This window comes from Trichechus manatus, unplaced genomic scaffold (genome assembly GCF_000243295.1).
Source record: "Trichechus manatus latirostris isolate Lorelei unplaced genomic scaffold, TriManLat1.0 scaffold00004, whole genome shotgun sequence".
Taxonomy (NCBI): domain Eukaryota; kingdom Metazoa; phylum Chordata; class Mammalia; order Sirenia; family Trichechidae; genus Trichechus; species Trichechus manatus.
The window spans coordinates 21,957,469-21,978,177 of record NW_004443940.1 but is presented as its reverse complement, the minus strand read 5'-3'; the positions used below and the strand labels follow the sequence as shown (position 1 = coordinate 21,978,177).

The window sequence follows — 20,709 nt, the reverse complement described above, 5'->3', positions numbered from 1 at the left end:
TGCACATACAAAAAAAATGTGAAGTGTTACATTTCATCATTTAGGTAGGGGGAAGGAATTCACATCTATTTTCTGCACTTACTCTGTGCCAAGAGAATTAATTGCCCACATGGTCCAGGCAACCCCCACAACAACTCCACGAGGTAGGCGTGATTATCCCCATTTTACAGATGAAGAAACAGCCTCAACACCGTTGAAGAAACATTTTTGAGGCCCTCAAGCCATTAAACAACCGAGTCTACATTCCTTCTACTATCCTTGTTTATCCAAGTCTTTTCAGCATGTAAATGAAGAAGGCAGAATAAGTCTCATTATTATTATTTTTCTTTATAGATCAAGGAAAGAAAGCAAGAGCTTCAGAAGTTACCACATTTTGGTAGCAGAGCCAGAATCAAAAGGTAGATTTTCTAATGAAACTCAAGGTGAAAATTTCCTGATGAGGTTTTCATTCTTGGACTTTAAAAAATACTTTTTTTTTAAAAAAAAAAAAAATTAAGATTAGCAGGATGTTAGCAAATGGGATGCTATTTCTCCAATGGATTATGAGCCAAAAAACCTTATGTTCTTATCGGCTGTCACTGAGCTGCTTCCACCTCATGGTGACCCCATGCACAACGGATTGGACCGTTGTGCTCTACAGGGTTTTAAAAAAAAAATTTTTTTATTGTACTTTAGGTGAAGGTTTATAGAGCAAACAAGTTTCTCATTAAACAATTAATACACGTATTGTTTTGTGACATTGGTTGCCAACCTCATGACATCTCAACACTCTCCCCTTCTAGACCCTGAGTTCCCCATTACCAGCTTTTCTGTCCCCTCCTGCCTTCTTATGCTTGCCCCTGGGCTGGTGTGCCCATTTAGTCTTGTTTTGTTTTATAGGCCTGTTTAATTTTTGGCTAAAGGGTGAATCTCAGGCGTCAGTTCATTACTGAGCTATAAGGGTGTCCGGGGGTCATACCCTTGGGGTTTCTCCAGTCCACAGGGTTTTTATTGGCTGATTTTTTGGAAGTAGATCTCCAGGCCTTTCTTGCTAGTCTGTCTTCGTCTGGAAGCTCTGCTGAAACCTGTTCAACACCATAGCAGTACGAAATCCCCCACTCACAGACGGGTGGCCTCAGTTGCATTGGCCACGCATCTAACTCAGGAAATCAAAACCCAGGTTTTCTGCATGGAAGAGGAGATTTTTACCACTGAACCACCACTCTCCTAAGGAACCTTATAGACTGACATTGTTCTCTCACCATGAATGCCTCCTGCTCTGTGGGTGCAAAGTAGGCCTGGGGCAAAGTCTGACTTCACATGCCCAGGATGATTTGGGAGAAAAGTGATCTTAGAAGGAGACTGAAGGTCCCCCACGGAGATACCTGCTGAGTACAAACAATCCCAGTCAGGCTGATAGGAGAATTAATTTAGAAGAGACTCAAACGTCAAAATCCTACAGTTAAGCGGCCAAACATAAAACACATCCACTAGTTGAGGATTCTTTTCCGTACTTCCTCCCACAACGTACCTCAGAAACGAGGAATGTTAGCGCCCAACACATAGGCTATCCAGCTTAGAAAGGCTCCAGCTAAGAAAGTCTCACAGCGTTGCCTCTGGAGAGTGGGGCTGAGGTTGAGGGGAATTTAAATTTTATACCTTTATGTTTGAATTTCTGAAAATCAAGTGTTCGTGCTACTTTTTAAATTTAAAAACAAGTTAATAACAAAGAGCCTCGAAGTAATAAGCAAACAGGCCGACACTGGGCATGCATTAAACAGCTTTCCTTTGTCTATTCTGGATCCGAAACATTTTACCTGCCACCTAATCACTGCCCTGGGAGAAGCCTGGGTGAACGGAGGGACCTTGCCCCGAGTTGCGCCGGGTAATAACCTTAAGCCCTCTCGGACCCCAAGGGGAGAGGTTTCCGGAGCGTTACCGGGACCGCTCAGGCCAGATCGTACGGGCATCCCGCACTCCTGCCCCAGGGAAAGAGGGGATCGCCTGGGATTTGGCGCACACAGGGGCGCATGTCCAAGGTTTTTTGTCTTTTGTTGGAGCCCTGGTGGCACAGTGGTTAAGAGCTAACTGCCAAAAGGTTGGCAGTTCAAATCCACCAACTGCTCCTTGGAAGCCCTATGGGGCAGTTCTACTCTGTCCTATAGGGTCGCTGTAAGTCGGAATCGACTCAATGGCAATTTTTGCAGCCCTGCGCTTCGTGAAGACATCAACTTTTCCAGCGCCTCAGTTCACTCAGAGTGGCGTTCCACTGAGCGCGGAGGCTGTGCGTGTCGGGTGTGTGCGGCGTGTCGCGCTCAACGCGTTGCAGGGTTCGAGACTCAACAAGCCGCGCGGAGACGGATTGCCTCACCCGTGGGATTCGATCAACAGATTCAGAACCACTGTTCTGATCGCTCAGAAACCCCTGCCACAGTACCCTCCACCCCGGCAGGGACTGCGGCTGGGCCTGCGAAGCCCTCCGCATGGAGGGCGGGTGTCCAGACCCTCTGGCGAGTCCGCGGAGGCGGAGGCCGCAGGCTGGCTATGGGGCGCGCATCACTCTTTGTGGATCACCGTCTCTGGGCCCCTCCTTACCCCGGACAGACTAGGAGTGGGATCTTCCGGCCCGTTAGTTGCCCCGCCTGGACCTGGGAACCCTTGCCGCTTCACTTGTACGGCCCCTCTCAGCAGCAGTGCACCATCCGCCGCGGGTCCCTTCCAAACCCTCTTCCAGAAACCGGGCCCGCCCCTTTCCCGGTCTCGGCCAGTGGGAAGCTGGGATTGGGCCGTAGGCGGAGCCTCCCGACCCCGCCTCCTAGCCCTTGGCCAATGGGCGGGGAGCATGGGCCGGCGCCTGGGGCCGCTGTCGGCTTTTGCACACCGAATGAGGCGCGCGGGGAGCCTGGCTGCGCAGAGCGCGCGGTGCCCCTGCAGCTGCAGCCGCCGCAGCCGCCGCCTCTCCCGGCCTCCAGCCTCCGCTGTCCCTCACCCCATTGCCAGGCCAGCCCTGCGCTGCTCCCCGGTGCCACGGCGGGGGCCTTTGCACGGCGAGTGAACTTCGGGGGCAAGTCTCAACGGACCTCCCCAGGCTGACCGACCCGCGGGCGAGCGCTCAGACAGACCGACAGACCGGCAGCCGGCGGGCAGCATGGCGGTGGAAGAAGAGGGGCTCCGGGTCTTCCAGAGCGTGAAGATCAAAATCGGTAAGGACCTCTTCTCCCCTCGGGAAGCAGCGCCGGTCCTCGCAGCCTCCTGCTCGACAGCTGACAATGGGCGGGTGGGATCTTTGCGAAGTCCACCCGGGCTGAGACGCCCCCCTCCCATCCCCCTCCACCCAGCCCCCATCCGCCGCCCGGCTCTCCTTCCTCGCCTCGCTCCTCCCGGGATCGGCCCGACTGCTGCCGCTGGGCCCGCCGGGGTCCGGGGCCGCGCGCCGAGAGAGGGCGGGCTCCTTTCTCGAGGGTCTGGGACAGAGGCACCCTCGGGGCCACTGCGCGGTCCCCGGGGTCGCGCACACTTGCTGCTCCTTTTCTGGAGGGACTGGGCTGAGTCGGTCTGTCTCGGTTCTCTCTCCCCACCTCCCTCCTCTAGGGGTCTGGGCTAGGCGGTTCGGGGAGAGCGAAGCCCCCGGCGCCTCCTCTACGCCCCGGATAGCCCCGGATTCCTGGAGGCGCGCGGTCGGGGGCGGTGGGATTCACCGGCACTGAGGGGAGGTCTGGTGCAGGGCGCGAGCCAGTCCCCGCTCGGGGGTGTGTGCGTGAGAGTGTGGGGGTCTGTTTGGGTGTGTATACTTCAGGGGCCCAAACCACCGAGTGTCTGCCTCTCCTCTCGGCCGCTGCGCCAGAAAACTTCCTTTCCGGGGGAATATGAACGCTTTTCCAAAGGAAGGTGGGCATTGTTTCCACGAGGCGAGCGCTGGCTGCCGAGCGCATCCGTTCCGACTCCCGATGGGGCATTTCCCTTCGCTGGGCCTGGCTGAGTCTTCCCTCCGGGAGTCCGGCTGGCGTGAGCGCGCGCGCGCGTTTGTGTGTGTGCGCGCGCGCGCGCGCGTGTCTGGAGGGCGCTCTGGCCGAGGGCGCCCGCGGGGCGGGGAGACACCGGAGCCGCCAGCCACCCACTCCTGGCGCTTCCCTCCGTTTCATTGAGAACCCGCCGCCAGCAGCCGGGCCACGCCAGGCCTGCCATTCAGGCCGCGGTCACTCCGTGCGGCCTCAGCTTTTTCTCACTGGCCAGTGAGGGCTGGATTTCAGTTGGGCTCCGAAGGGAAATGAATACAGATTCTGAAGTGGGTTCAGTGGGTGGAGTTCGCCGAGGAGGGCTGTTGTATGTGAACTCTCCCGGGTTTATCTGAAGAGATTTGCTTTCTCCTCCACTCCCCCTCTCCCGTAGGTCTATTTTATCATGGGAAAGTGATGAGCAAGTTTTTGTTCTTTTGCTTTTTCCCAAACAGGATTAGTGCCTGGAATGACTATTGCACATTAATGTCATAAATGTGCATTTTCACAAGGCAGTTAGATGAGAGCGTAGTTGATTTTGGCAGAGGGCTTTTGAGAAGCTAAAGCAGTTACCCTGTCCTCAGAATCCTTTTCACCCACCGAACTGGATTTCGTATCTCAACTTATTCCCATATGGGGAGAAAAAAAAATACAGTTAGGGGAACGGAGCCAGGCACCCAGTGACTATTTAAGTGTCAGTTGTTGATGATATTTGATGCTGTCTGAGGAATTCCAGCTACCCTAAATCAGCATGTTGTTTCCTGTCTGCCTTATTTTGGTTTAAGGATCATCACTGAGACACTGTTTTGATATTTGGCTTAGAAGCTCAGCAGATAGGATGTGGCAACACTTCAGCTTTGAGTAGTCTGCCTGCGAGAGGGGTTTCTCTTGTTTATGTGGTTGAAATCTCTTGTCACTTTCATACTGAGAAATTCAACACTGTACTCTACCTGAAATGTCTAAAGGGTGACCTCACTGTGGTGGGCAAGTGAAAAGCCACAACATTGGCTCTATTCAAAGGTCATTCTGTTGCGTTCCGTTTTCTGAAGTTCTGTTCAGTCAAGATTCCTGGGTGAAATGAATGAGTCCAGTGTAGCTGTGTAAGGAATGCTGTGTTTTCTTAATCAAGGGACCGACTGGAGGTCGGGCGGGAGGGGGGACTTGGGATGGGGATATGACTATGAAAGAATGTGACGGGGTTCCAAGTACAGCAGGCAGAAATCCTTCCGACTCTAGTTCAGGACTAAGACAGCCCTCCTCAGGCTCCACAGCTGTTTACTCAAGGAAGGATTCCAGTGGAGTGTTAAACAAAGAGAATTATTTCTTTCCAGAATGACATAGTAAATAAACAGGAGGGCAGGGAAAGATATCCAGATGTCCAGGGAAGCACAGCTGATAGGTCAGTATACCTCAGCTTAACATCTGGCATTCGTGGAAAGAATTGCTAGAGAGGAACATGGAGGAAGCTGATTTAGGAGGAGGGAGGCTTGAAGAAGCTGTTTGATTTGGCCGTTCTCTCTTTTGTGCTCCACTTTAAACAAGCGAGCAAAGCGCCCGAGCTCAGTTGAGGATTAGTGCAATGACTAGAACATCTGCTGTCTAATCCCATGTGGACTGGGTATTATTCAAACCTTTGGAGGCCACCCCAATGTTGGGAGTTATATCACGAGGAAGGGTAGCCCCCTAGAAATGTGCATGTACCAGCCATTCCTTGGATGTGGCTGGAACTCTGAGAAGCCCCTGATTCTTTCTCCTGTGAAATGGCTCTTCACTTGCAGGCCTGAAGGAAAGGGGGCATCTGTGCCCCCACCCCCCGCTCCATAACTGGGGGCCACGCAGGGGGCAGTGGCTGTACGTACAGAAGACGCAAGGCTTCCTCTTGAATCTGAGCGTATAAATGTTGGAAGCTCTGATGCTGAGTTAGAGCCTAGGTTGAGGGTAAACTGTGCGTAAGCTTGTTTGGTGTTTAGTCTCATTCCGCCGGGCCTAGGACAGGGCCGTAAGCGGGAGCCCGTTAGTAGAACGGGAGGTGAAGGATGGGTCCAGAGCACGGACGGATGGTGTGCTGAGGTCTGTTCATTCTTTTCGTTAATTTTCTGTTTGTGGCCAACTCGGGTCTGCCTTGCTTTGCCCAAAGGTCCCCAGCTGTGAAGACTCGGACAGAACAGTGACACTGTAGTAAATTTTAAGGAGAGGCAGAGGTGCTTTACACGTGCCCACATGCACACACACTTTCTTTCTCTTAGGCACACACTCACACACTCACACACACACTCTCACACATATGCTTTCTCACATACACACAGACACATACATATTCTTCCTCTCTCTTACACATACACACACTCTCACATACACACATACACACTCTTCCTCTATCACACACACACACACTCTTTCTCACATACACACTCCCACACATATGCCCTCTTACACTTACACACTCAGTTTCTTTCTTCCTCTCTCTTTCACACTCACACTTACTCTTTCAGTATTCTGGAGAGACAGTGTGGCCCAGCAGATACATTAATCTCTGAGACTTGTTTCAGGCGAGCTGGCTGTGTGCCCTGTCTTTGCTATTGACTTGCTGGATGACCTAGGGCAAGTGCCTCCCCCTTTCATTGCCTCATTTTTCTATTTGCAAAATGCCGGCAATTACTGTCGAACTGCCAGCCAAGATCCGGTGCGAACTTACAAGACAGTGTTGTTCAGACTTAGATTCACACCAGTCCCGCTCACTCCCAGATAAAGACAAAAAGAAAAGTTCCCCATAAAGTAATCTCAATAAGCGATATTACTACTGCTGTTGTCAAGAAGAAAGGTAGAACATTTTTGGCAGGCTGGGGAGCTTTTTTTTTTAGGTGTGGGGAACCTTGGCCTTTTTAGTTCTTAAATAGTTTTGAAAGCCAGTGATGGTGCTTCATCTCATTCAGAGGCTAAAGTTGGGGAAAATAGGAGGAGTGTCTTTTTTCCCCTTCCTCCTTCTTTGTCCTTCTACCTTTAGCAAATGAGATAATATGAACGTAAGTGCCGAATAAAAGTAAGTCATTACTTGTAGTTCTTGTCTTGAAGAATCTGTTGCTTTCCTTATGTAAATCTAGCAGGGTTATTCTGGACATGTTCTGCACACTTAAAAGTCCTAAACTGTATGTATCTTTGGTAACAATTAGTATTATTTTTATAACAGCATCTCAGTGTGTCATGTAAGACTAAGCACACGCTTCCTATGAGATTGCTGCTTTGAGGAAGTGTGCTGTTCTGACTTTCCATGAGTCAGGGCTTCAGAACCTAAAGGGAAACAACTTGAAGATTTGTAGGAGATGATTGGGTAAAAACCCACAATGAAAGCACTTCTGCTTGGCAGTGTTATTTTGGGCCCGGCGCACCTCTAGGCATTGCAATATATCTTTATTTCCCAGCGATATTTTCTTTTCTTTAGTGTTTACTACTTATTTTTTTTTAAAGTGTCATTTTATCTTGATGAATGTGTTCAATAAAGAGCAATATGCACTGGTGTTTCTCTCAAGCTAAAAAAAAAAAAAACTTAGTCTTACATTTTCTAGCACCAGAAAAGTTCTCTTGAACTAGTAGGTTATTGTGACTTGAATTTTTTTTTTTTTTTCATTATCAAGTTTGTGGAAGTAATTCAGATTTGAGTGTGTGTGTTTGTGTGTATGAGCATGTGTGTGAGTTTGTAAACCCCATCTGGAATTGTGTATTACCAGTTTTTTGTTTTCGGTCTTTCTGTGTTCCTCCCAGCCTCTCCTTCCCACTAATACCATGATGGTGTTAGAGTTAGGGGAAACTGCAGTGCCTCCAGCCCCGTTCCCTTCCTTTAGTCTTGAGGAAGTTGGAGGCTAAAAAAGTAAATGCACTTGGTAAAGGGCGTTCAGTGAGTTTGTAGCAGAAACAGGATTAGAACCCAGGTCTTGAGACCCCTGTCACCCTACCCAGTCTAGTGTTTTTCTCCTCCACACCACACCACCTGCCTTAATCCACCGCAAGGTTACAAATGGGGCTTCAAACTCGTTCAGTTTTTGCCTGGTGAAGCGAAACTGGAAGACAATCAAATTTTTAAAATTTGGGTGATCTGGAGAGATAACTGGAACGAAAAGGGTGATGAGATGAAGCCCTGGAATGGGCACTTGGAAGAGGCATAGTGAGCGCTTTCAGGAGCCTGATGTGGGAGACTGGATTAATGTCAGAACTGTGGAGAGCCACACACACATTCAAAGCAGCACGGTCGGTGGCCATCTTTGAGCAGGGCACCACTGTTTCTCACTCTGCCAATCAAGAGATTTGGTTGCTATGCAACATGCACTGCCCTTGTTTTCTAAGAGAGAAATGAAGTTTCTAGCAGGGCTTCGATCTAATTTTTCCTGTTCCAGTTATCGTACTGGTTTATCCACATTTTAAAAGTTTAGGTCCATTCAAGTTTTACTTAGTTGGCCGTGAGTGAATCGGGCAGAATGGGTTCAAAGCTCTGGTTACAAATCAAACCATTACAAAGTAACTGTTTTTAAAATCACACCACAGTTTATTGTTTTTAACAGCAGTCACCCAGTTTATGATAACTCCCTGACCCAGGACCTACGTGAACACAAGAACACAGTCCCACAGTAAGGAGTGGATGCCACTCACTATATTTAGTGTGTGGAAGTGTCCATACAGCCACATCCTTGGGGTGACCCTTGACAAGGTTATTGCTATTTTATGTATGAAATTGAAAGAGGCCCATGACAAAGCAACCCTTTTTTAAAACCACACCATAATGTATTGATCTTTGTGCTGGTCACCTGATTTATAATTATGGAATGTAAAGATACTTTAAATTTGCTTTTATAGATCAAAAAATGTCCATGAAATGTATGCAGTCCCGTTAGAGAACTATGTGCAGATACTCCTTACAGTCCTAGATATAAATATATATGTTGCCCAAATATTGAGGGAACCTACAATGGTTAAGTGCTCAGCTGCCAACTGAAAGTTTGGTGCTTTGAACCCACCCAGCGACTCCTTGGTAGAAAGACCTGGGGATATTCTCCCATAAAGATTACAGCTGAGAAAACCCTGTGGGGCATTTCTACTTTGTCCCATAGGGTCGCTAAGAGTTGAAAATTGACTCTACAGCACCGAACAGCAACGGCAGCAACAGCCCATGGATACATTGAAGGCAGCAAATTAAACCTGGCTCTCACTTTTCCAGTTTACTGCCCTGCCTCCTGTCATCTCTGCTTTGCTCGTCTTCCACTTCTCAAAGCTCAGTAACTAACCTTCAGTTCCCTCTCACCTAGAGCAACATATCCTCTTATCCAAGTTCCTCTTCCTCTTCTCTCTTCATCTCTTGTTGCATAACCTTGGGAAGATCTCATTGTCTGCTTTCTCTGGTTTGACAATTTTGTGTGTGAGTCCCAAACAAACAGCCCTACATGACATCGACTTGAGAGGGGTGCGATTAACCCCTGTGTCAAAGAAAAAGACATTTGTAACTTGTCAATGAAATTGGACAAAATGGGGTGCTGCTGCCAACAATGTGACAAGTCCCAGGAAGGCCCGCACTGGCCACCTCATCCTCTCCTCATTAAATGTTCTTCTCTTTCAAGGCCACATGAAAGACACTTCCAAAAAAAGCCAAGACAATTTCATAGTTAATCGTTTGATTTTTCCATTTTTCCATAGTTGGTAATGCAACAATATTAATTTCCACTCTTGCTATTTTAAACATCTGTCTATACTTTGCGATAGTCTGCATGGAATGACCTTCCAGCTCCCTTCCCACTCTCTATATCAAATACCCTATTTTGGCTAAATGCAATATTCAGTAGGCTTTGGGGAAGACCATTTTGGGAATCTAATCATTATATATGGCATTGTTTCCTATTAAAATTAATTCTGTCCATTTTTGATTTGGTAACTATCTAATTTGAAATCACTTTAAGCCATGAATGAGAGTGAAGAGATCTGCAGCAGTTAAGATACCAAATGCCCCACCGACTGCTCTGGCAGGGATCACAACTGAGGGTCCTGGACCAAGGGGGAGAAAAATGTAGAACAAAATTCAAATTCACCAAGGGGGAAAAAAAAAAAAAGACCAGCCTAGCTGGTCTGACAGAGACTGGAGAAACCTTAAGAGTATGGCCTCCAGACACTCTTTTAGTACTGAAGTCATTCCTGCGGTTCACCCTTCAGCCAAAGATTAGTCACTATGAGTTGGCCCTATAGTCCTGTCTCATCTTTGACTGAAGGGTGAACCTCAGGAATGACTTCAGGAATGAGTTAAAAGGATATGGTCGCTATAGGGTTGCTATGAATCAAATTGACTCTACGGCAAGGGGTTTGGTTTTTTTTGGTTTAAAGGGCCAACAATAACACACGTGAGGAACGTGCTTTGTAGTTTAATCGTGTATACCGAGACTAATGGGCACACTGGCCCAAAAGCAAAGATGAGAAGGCAGGAAGGGACAGGAAAACTGGATGAATGGAAACAGGGAACTTAGGGTGAAGAAGGAGAGCATGTTGACACATTGCGAGGTTGGTGACCAGTGTCACAAAACAGTTTGTGTGTTGTTTAATGAGAACCTAATTCGCTCTGTAAACTTTCACCTAAAGCACAATAAAAGAAAAAAAAAGATACCAGAAGCCATTTCCGCCATTTCCTTTTCCTTCTTTGTTGCAGATGTTCTTCTCTTCTGTCATTGGGTGGATGTTTCTGCCTTGGATCTGGCAGTGTCTCCCCTAGCGCCGCACTGGGCTCAAAACACACTCTGATGTTCCTTTATGGCAAGATTGGAACTTGGCCGTGAAGGAGGGCCTGATGGCAATTTGGGTCTAAAACAAATGTCAGAACTGACAGTTCCTCCCATTCAACAGAGAGTGGCCATGCGGATTGTCTGAGAGCTGCTCCTGGGGCTCAGGTGCTGGCTTGCTTTCAGCTTGGTGTTCTCCATCTGCCTAATGGCACGTGAAGTCTCACCAGCTGGCAACTAGGTCAAGGAGGTGGAAACGGTGTTCAGGAGGTAGCTTGGTCCAGTCAGTTACATTGGTGAGATGAGATGGGAACAGTAGTCAACAGGCTGAATTATAAATGAGGCTGACTCCTCCGTTTAGGGTCAGAGATAGGAGCCTTGGAAGGATGACTTGGATGCTGAGGTGTCCCTGGGCCATGTCTCAGTTTGATATCCAGCCAGTAGATAAGGGGGTGGCCTGGTGAAAAAGCCCCGGATTGCAGGGGTCAGAAGCTCAGGGCTCTAGATCTGAGTGTGATATGTGATACCCATTTACTACATGCGGGGCAGTAGTATAGTGTTGACTTAGAAATGCACGTTTGTGTCCGGACTTAGATTACGATCCTGGCTCTATCACTTACTACCTCTGTGACCTTGGGCAAGTTATTTTCTTCTCTGAGCCTCAGCTTCCTCATCTGAAAACTGGAGCTAGGTAATATCTACATTGCAGGGTTGTTGTAAGGATCAAATATTTAGTTAATGGTTTAATCAAATTTAGATAATGGTTCTCAAGTGCTAACCGTCATCAGTTTTAGTAAGTTAAAATAGTTAATAGTCACATCTTCACATCTTCACAGGGCTAAGGTCGAACTCAAATAAGGTAGACATTTTGTGAATATAAGGGAGCATAGGCCGTCCCTGGATTATGAACGAGTTCCGATCCTAAGTCTGTCTTTAACTTGGATTTGCACATAAGTCAGAACAGTTACTTATGGTTTGTATCTGACATCAGTTAGTCAAATGTTTGTCTTCGTTAGTCAGAAGTATATAGTGTACTTGTCTATGCATAAAAAACATTAAAGAAACACTTCCAGATACACTACAACATCGTTAGCAAAGCAATCCAGTAATCATAGTAGTGATGTTTTGTTGTGCGTTACAAAGTAGCACCCGTTCGTTATTACGAACCATTGTATGTACATCCGATTTGTCATATAATAGGTTTTATAGGGGTTGATTCAGGTTGTACATAAGTTGGACATTTGTAACCTGGGGACCGCCTGTAATGTTATTCGCTTTTTTTTTTTTCTCTCTCTCGGTGTTCAACACATTGTAAGGAGGGAACCATGTTGGCCACACACAGTTCTTGACATCAGGGAGTTTATATTCTCCTGAGCTTTCCAATGCTAAAATTAACTTGGATATTCGCTTAACCGAGCTCAGCTAGCTGCTGATGCTATTTTTAACCTCTAAGGACTAATGTACAGAACTGGGTTCTACCTGGGGAAACAGCGTAGGCCCATTGGTTAAGGGTAATTTCAGCCTTGTGGCTCTAGGTTTTGCCTGGGAAGAGGAGTGGATTTGCTCTGTGTATGTCTCTGTGTGTGTGTGTTTGGGAAGATACACGTTTTAAGTGTGTACTTTATGTATAATATCTCATTTTCATTTACATTCCCACAGCTCTGTGACTTTGGGGTTGAAGAAGCAAGACTCATACAACTTAAATAACTTGCCTGTATTAGCTTTCTAGGGCTGCTGTGACAAAATACTGCAGACTGGGTGGCTTAAAACATGGGAAATTTGTTATCTCACGGTTCTGGAGAATAGAAGTCTGAAATCAAGGTGTTGGCAGGATCATGCTCTCTCTGAAGGCTCTAGGGGAAGCTCCTTCCTTGCCTCTTCCAGCTTCTGGGAGTTCCTGGCGATCCTTGGCATTTCTTGGTTTGTAGAAGCATCACTCCAATCTCTGACTCTGTCATCATGTGGCCACCTTCCCTCAGTGTCTGTGTTTGTCTCTTCTCTTTTTATAAGGACACCAGTCATATGGATTAAGGCTCACCCTACTCCAGTATGACCTCATGTTAACTAGCAACATCTTCAAAGATCCTATTTCCAAACAAGGTCATCTTCACAGGTATCAGTCATTAGGACTTCAACATACCTTTTTGGGGGATACAATTCAACCCATAAAACTGCCTAAAGACAGCCAGCCTGTAAGAGCTGAAGCAGGGATTTGAACCCAGCTATGTGCGACACCAAAGTTTTTGTTCTTTGCACCACTTAATGCTGATTTCTCAGTTTAGATGGCCATTTCATTTCTCCATGATCTTGGATTTGAATGGGGAGAGAGTAGTAGAGGACTAGGAAAGAGAAGGAAGTAGCCAGCTTTTAGGGACAAGAGGAGTATTCATGAGGGGAAGGAATTGGGGCCACTGGTTTGCGTGGGGTGTAAAGCAGGAGAAATGCTCACCTGGGAGTTTCTCTGTTGCGCGTTTCTCTGTAACACACAGGGTCACCATGAGTTGGAATTGACTCGGTGGCAATGGGTTTGGTTTTTGGAACGATTCTCTGCAGATTCTAATGATCAAAGAAGAGACCTTCTCGGTGGCTGCTTTGGGAAACAAGAGTCCCTTGGATAGTCAGCAGTGGAGAAAGAGGATATAACCAACAAGACTTCGAATTTGAAGGCCAAAGACCGAGTCCTAGCTCTACTTCTTGCCAGTTCTGTGACTGTAGATAAGTCTCCTAACGTTTCTCTGCCTTGTCTTCTTCATTTCTCAAAGCAGGGGAAAAATTCCTCTTAAAGAGTTTTCGTGAAGATTAACTAGGTGTGTGTGTGTGTGTGTGTGTGTGTGTGAATAAAGACACTTTACCTACTCAGATCTTTATAGATGCGAGGTATTATTTCTAGTATAATTTGAAGCTATTTGTTCTCTTAGTCTTGTAACAAATAATAGAGTTCTACCTACCTACCTGGAGCCCTGGTGGCACAGTGGTTAAGAACTCAGCTGCTAACCAAAAGGTCGGCAGTTCGAATCCACCAGCTGATTCTTGGAAACCCTATGGGGCATTTCTACTCTGTCCTGTAGGGTCGCTATGAGTTGGAATCGACTCAATGGCAACAGATAACGGGACCTGCCTAAATAAATACTTAAATAAGCTACACTGAAATAAGTGGGATGGCCAATGAGAGGTATGAGTTCTCAAGTGAGAGAGGTTGCTTTTGTTTGGGCTGGTCGGGAAAGACTTCTTAGAAAAAAGTGGCTTTTTGAACCTGCCCTTGAAGAATGAGTGGCCTTCTAAGAAGCGCGGGAGTCATTCAGGCTGGGTGTGGCATTTGTGAAGATGCAGAACTCAGGCAATGTAAGCAGCTTTAGGGGGACAGTAGATAGTTTTGTTGGAGTGGGCAAGTGTGGGAGCAGGGACATGGTCTATTAGAAGGGTGGAATGGGACACACTGCATTGGACCATTTAGGAATTTGGACTTCGTATCCTGTAGGTGCAGGTCAACCTCTGGAAATTCTAGGGTGAGAGAGCAGATGTACAATCATGGGGAACTTGAGCTGGGAGGGGCCTTATTGATGATTTAGTTTTTTGCATCCTGATGTCAGAGTAGGAATCTATACTCATTAAAGTAAAGGACTTGAAAGGTGCCCACAGCATAACTGGAATGTTCCAGCTCTGACCAGCAGGTAAAGACGATGGACAGAAACGCTCATTGCAGCACTGCTTGTTGTCAGCAGTTAAATAAATGAACAAATAGCAAAAAATGGGAACGAAGTAACTGGGAGGGAAATGGCTGAATATACATCCACACCATGGGTTATTATGCAGCTATTCAGAGGACTGAGTCAGAGCCAAAGCCACACCAAGTGACTTGTAGAAAGCGCCATGGGGGTCAAGTTAGAAAGAAAAGCAAGATGCAGAAAAGTCTATCTAATATCATAGCCTTAAAAAATAATGAAACAAACAAGTATATGCAGATATGAAAATAAAGACCTATACAAGTCTATTAATTGGATTACCTGGGGTGGAATATGTGGAGATGTTTCTGTAGGAAGAAGGAAGAGAAAAACAAGGGGGAAAAAAAAAAAAGATGTTCCAGAAAAGCAAGTATATGACCATATTTAGGCATATATGACCATATTTATGCGTATATGTAAAATTATGTATATATATGGGTAAATGAATAAAGAACAAAAAGAAGAATTTTAAAAATCAACAACTTTAAAAAGTAAAAGAACATTTTGCAGAGAAGGCCACTAAGGCCCTGGAAGATAAAATAATTTATTCAGATTAAAGAGGGCTTTTATGTCAGAGAGTAACTTTTCTAGGAGCAGAAAATGGTCCTCTCGACTCCTGAGTCCCTGAAGAAATGACTCTTGTGCTTCCTTTTCCCCTCCTCTTTGTAGATTTCATGTTATTTTATTAATTTCTAAAGTTGAAAGAATTGCTGACTGGAGAAAGACAGAAGGGGCTGGAGTACTGTAGGAGTCCAGACAGGAGGAAACACGCTGGAGGAGGCAAAGGGTGTTGGAGCAGAGAGGACCAGCCTGGCTCGTGAGAGGCACCTTGAATACCAGACACAGAAACACCGCATTAGGGCTTGGTTCTCCCAGCCTTTGCGTTTAGAAAAAGTGGGAACAGACCTTTAGCTGGAACTCTGACATAGGGTCAAAGAGAATTTAAAATGATTTTGTATGCAATGGACTACTCAGTTATTTTATTTTTAAAGCGTGAGGCAGCTTTCAAAATTAGCGGTGAAATTCATCCCAACTGTAGTTTTAGTACAAGTGCACATCACATGATCATTTAGACTTAGAAACAAAGACGAGATCAAGTGTCTCCAGCTTCCCATTGTCCTGAAAATCATTCCTGGGCTTGCTCCATGGGCCTGGAATTTCAGGAAACAGGTTCTCAGCATGAAGGTCATTAGGTCAAACCAAAGGCCCATTCAGGGCATTGAAGTGTCTGGAAAGCTTTTGGTTCCAGTGTGTATTTTATCTTGGTTGGAACTGATAGATCAACAGGAGGACCGTTGGATCACAGATAGTGATTCCTTATTCTGTGAGTGTCTCCAAATATTAGACATGTTTCTGCATGCAGTTCTCCTTCGCCAGTCCCCCTGGGCCATAGCTCTAGCAATTCTGAAATTTGGCATCACTAGCTTCCGTTTTCAAGCAAGCTGGAACCTCGTGTTGTGAATAATCACTTATCAGAATTTAAGGCTCAATTTAATTCCTTTTGGGGACAGTTGGTATCCTGGTAGAAGAACACTGTTAGCAAATGCTGCATCTTTAATCTAAGTATTCCAGAACACCCTATAAAGAAGCATCTGCATTCAGGGAGGACTGGGAAAGAAGAGACAAAAAGCCTGGCTTAGGATTCTACGATAAATCAGTAACTTTTATAGGAACCGAAAATAGTACTCTTGACTCCTTAGTCAGTGGAGGAATGACTGTTGTGCTTCTTTTTTCCCCTTCTTCATAGATTTCATGTTATTTTATTGATTTCCAAAGTTTAAAGAATTGCCGAAGGAGCCCTGGTGGCTCAATGGTTAAACACTCAGCTGCTAACGGAAAAGTCGGCAGTTCGAACCCACCAGCGGCTTCATGGGAGAAAAGACCTAACAATTTGCTGCTGCACGGATTACAACCTAGGAAACCCTATAGGGCGATTCTACTCTGTCCTGTAGGGTGGTTATGAGTCAGAATCGACTTGATGGTACATGACAACGACAGCAAAGAATTGCTGATGGGCTATGACTGCAAAGGTAATAAAGGGTCTGTGTCGTTCTTAGATTCACAGTGACTCAGAGTGTCATCTCTGCACCGTAGAAGAAAAACCTGATCCTGGAGACTTCACGCATTCAGCTGTGGCGCTTTCCCTAACCAGATAAACTAGGTTCCGCCGTGTGCCAGTGTCGCAAGGCAGGAATTGCTTGTTCTGTTGGTGCCTATTGTAGCGCCAGGAACAGAATCACATCCGTGGGGTTTTTTCTGAGAGCTGTCTTCTTTTCATCCTTGGCCGACCCCTGCTTTCCTGCTGATGTAATTCTGGAGAATGTGATACAGAAGCATGGGGAGCCATATTTTGGTGTAACTGAAAAGGATCCTGGCTGATTTCTTCTGCTCCCTTTTTTTAACAGAGCCAGAGTTTTCTTTGGGACATTTAACAAAGTTTAGGGTGCTAATTATTATTGTAGTTTTTTTCTTGAGCTTTATTATTTGTTGTTGGACTTCATAGTTTAGTAAGCGACAGTGTGCGTCTAAATCAGGTGTGATGTGTACATGGGCCAGTTTCCTTTGTGCATTGAGTTAGAGCTGAGTTGCACTTCCTGGTTGTGTTCCGTTATTAGTATTTTTTTCTGTTTTAAGAAGCCGTACAGAATTGAGCCCTGCAAATAGCTGAAGACAGTTACACGTGCCCCTTCAATCTCCTTTTTAGCTTTGTTTTGTTTTTCTTCTGAGGAAAAAAGATTGCACTTCCTTTTTTTAACTCTTGTGCATTCTCTTTTTGGCTTTAAATCTAGTTCACGAAAGTACTAGAATAGCCAGTTTGTTTTGATTTTGTGTACTTCCTCCATATTTTTTACTTCACCAAAATCATTCATGGCTCATGGAGCCCATGAGAATGCCAAGGAGAAGCGGACAGCTCTTCACAGAATATTGCTAAGTTCTTCTGGTGCTTCCACGTGCCGTTAAGTTGTAATAATTCTGTGAGGAGCCTGGACAGCTATTTCTAACTCCACCTTCCTCCAAGGTGTAGAGAAGCTCAGGCACTTTTCCAAGGTCACACTCACAATGGGCTTGCACCCAGCTCTACCTAATAAGCGTTCAAGGGATAGAGACACCGTGCGTTTGTGACTGTCAGTGTTATCTTAAGATGAACTTCTAATTACCAAAACCCAACCAAACCAAACCCATTGCCGTCGAGCCAATTCTGACTCACAGTGACCCTGTAAGACAAAGTAGAACTGCCCCATAGGTTTCCCAGATAGCAGCCGGTGAATTCGAACTGCTGACCTTTTGATTAGCAGCCGAGCTCTTAACCACTGTGCCCCCAGGGCTCCTCTAATTACCAAGGCCCTGACGTTTTTGTGGTTTGAATTTTATGTATTTGAATTCTCAGCCAATAATCCAAAAAAAAAAAAAACCCGAACTCATTGCCGTCAAGTCAATTCCAACTCATAGCGACCCTGTAGAGCAGAGAAGAACTGCTCCATCGGGTTTCCAAGGAGCGGCTGGCGGATTTGAACAGCCAACGTTTTGATGAGCAGCCGTAGCTCACCATAGTTGTTAACTGCTGCAGCGTCAGGGCTCCAACCGATATTCCAGGTAGGTTTAGGGCCCGTTGTCTCACCTCCAGGTTATTAACTTCTCCAGCCAGGTCAAGATGTTGCCTTATGCCGATCCAGATGTTGCCTTATGTGGGTCCAGATGTGGCCGCATTTGGGTCCGGATGTGGCCGTATGCAGGAAAAGCCCACCCTGGGCAGTGCAGGCAGTGATGGCATTGCTCTGTAGCTGGCAGGAGGTGAGGATGGAGTAGAGGACAGTTAAACTCTGGGCACTCTGGGCACTTCCGGGGGTGAGAGTCATGCCATCCTCCTCGTACTTGGAGGTTCGAGAAATCTCTTGGACCTTATATATTTTAAACCAGTTGCCATTGAGTCAATCCCAACTCATGGCGACCCCATGTATGTCACAGTAGAACTATGCTGTATAGGGTTTTCAAAGGCTGATTTTTTTGGAAGTAGATCACTTTTGAGATGTTTCTAGGTGGCCTTGAACCTCCAACCTTTCAGTTAACAGTCAAGCGCATTCAATGTTTTCACCACCCAGGGACTCCTTATATATATTACAGCCTCAGACCCCTCAAGCCTCTGGGCTATGCTTTATTTTGGATCCAGGCTAAATTGGGCTTTCCAAGGCTGGGGTCAGACTAGGGTACAGGGCTAAAGCAGAGATCCCAGGAATATGAGCTGGTTCTGGAAAATCCATAATTGTGCAGACCCCAGGAGACTTGGCCATGCTGCATTCTTGTTTAGAGGTTCTAGGCGTGGGGGCATGACTTACTAGAAATGCTGAGCTCCTGGGGAGCTTGAGGTTTGCAGTGATTGAACTGGCTTGGCTTTCCCATGGCCTTTGGGATGAGAGCTGAGTAGGGGAATTCCAGATCTCTCGGGGTCGTGGCTGGAATGCTCACCCTTCCTCAGGAAGCCCTGCTGTCCTGGCGTGGAACTCAGAGGAGCCAGACAGAGAACCAGAGCTGCCTCGAGAGAGCTGTTAGCTGTGTCAGTTGATGGCGAGACAAGCTGTTGCGGAGTAGACTTTGGATGTCAGAGACAAGGGCTTGCAGTGCCCGTGACTTCTCTCCGCCAGGTCCCCATCCCATAGAGTCTGTCATTTCCCTGGTGATCTGAGCACTGAGCTTCTTTTCTTGTCCATCTGAGTGGTTCAGGGGGCTGGCTACTTTATTGCTGTGCTCTTAGGGTAAGGAAGTGGACAGGGAGAGCAGCCCAGATCCCGCAGGTTTTGGGAGAATGGAGGGCACTGTGGCTGCTGCAGATGGCCAGAAGGCAATGGTATCCATCAGCTCGCTTTTGCTCTGGGTACCATACTGCTTAGGTAGCAGGCCATCACAGAGTCTCCCCATATCTGGAGAACAGTGATACATGCCATTAAGGAGTCAACTGGGCGCAGTACCTGGAATTCCCGCTCTGGCCAATCATTAGGTGACTGCTTTCTGTCTCCTGGGGGCCACTGTTAGTATGTGTATTTGCTGCCCGAGGTCTACCGTCTTTATCTTAGAACAGATTCATTTTATCTGACGTGAGGTTGTGGAGTCAGCAGAAAGCTCTGCTATTATTGACCTGTATGTGACCTGGAAAAACTCTTAACCTCTCGGATCCTCCTTCCACCCCATTGCCTGTCTGTCAGACTGGAGTCTTGAACCAGATGATCTTTAAGACTTCTACTGGCTCTGAGATTTTGTGATTTGTGTTCAGCCTGGTGGGCTCCAGATCTTCATTACCTTAGGGGGAGCTTTCTAGAGATGGGGCCTCATAACCTCATTCTGTCATACAATTAATTACTTGAAGGAAGGAGAGTGATTCCGGGGGTGGGAGTCATGCCATCCTCCTTGTACTTGGAGGTTCGCGAAATCTCTTGGAGCTTATATATTTTAAACCAGTTGCCATTGAGTCAATCCCAACTCATGACGACCCCATGTATGTCGCAGTAGAACTATGCTGTATAGGGTTTTCAATGGCTGATTTTTTGGAAGCAGATCACCAGGTCTATCTTCTGAGATGTCTCTAGGTGGCCCTGAACCTCCAACCTTTCAGGTAGCAGTTGAGTGCATTCAATGTTTTCACCACACGGGGACTTCTTATATATATTACAATTGCAATCTCACAACTAATTAACAATTTTTAACTCAAGATCTTTGGGAAACAATTATTTTATCTATGTTAGCTTTTCTTTCATGCTTCAAAATATTATAAAGCAAGGTAGAATAAAGGCTAACGTACAGTAGGTTTCACTGACTATAAACTACACATTTAATGCTCTCACTGGAAGCACATGCGTCATGGCTGAATATGTCCAGGAATTGGTTTGGACATTGGACATCATCAGAGTTTATGGGAGACTTCACTCAGGAAACAGGAAAGGCTGAGCTGTACCCTGTGAGCCAGGGTGAAAGGGAGAATTTAGATTAAAGGAGATAAGTGTTCATTTTTATTTTCTCTAAAGGTTTTCTTTTGTAGTAGGGCAGTCCCAGAGTTACGAACGAGATTCCTTCCTAAGTGTGTCTTTAACTTGAATTTGGGGGTAAGTCAGAACAGGTGCATACGGTTCTTATTTAGCTTTACTTTACTGCAAGAAAAGGCCACAGGCCTTTTCAGTGATTTAAAATCTGTACATGCAGCAAGTGAAGATGATTGTGATGAAGAACTTGTTGTGAGTAGGGGTCAGTTCGGAGGAGCCTTGGTGGCCCAGTGGTTAA

The 20,709-nt window shown here is 46.3% G+C and overlaps 1 protein-coding gene across 3 annotated transcripts in view; it reads left to right on the top strand.

Annotated features, from left to right (window-relative positions):
- Nucleotides 1-2,908: 2,908 nt before the first annotated feature.
- The window catches only part of LOC111821013 (ras GTPase-activating protein 3-like), a 180,214-nt gene continuing 162,413 nt past the window's right edge, over nucleotides 2,909-20,709 (top strand). For all 3 annotated transcript variants that reach the window (XM_023733562.1, XM_023733560.1, XM_023733571.1), the window contains exon 1: nucleotides 2,909-3,182. In XM_023733562.1, the coding sequence (XP_023589330.1) occupies nucleotides 3,128-3,182 (55 nt within the window). In that variant the 5' untranslated portion in view covers nucleotides 2,909-3,127. The remainder of the gene's footprint in view (nucleotides 3,183-20,709) is intronic.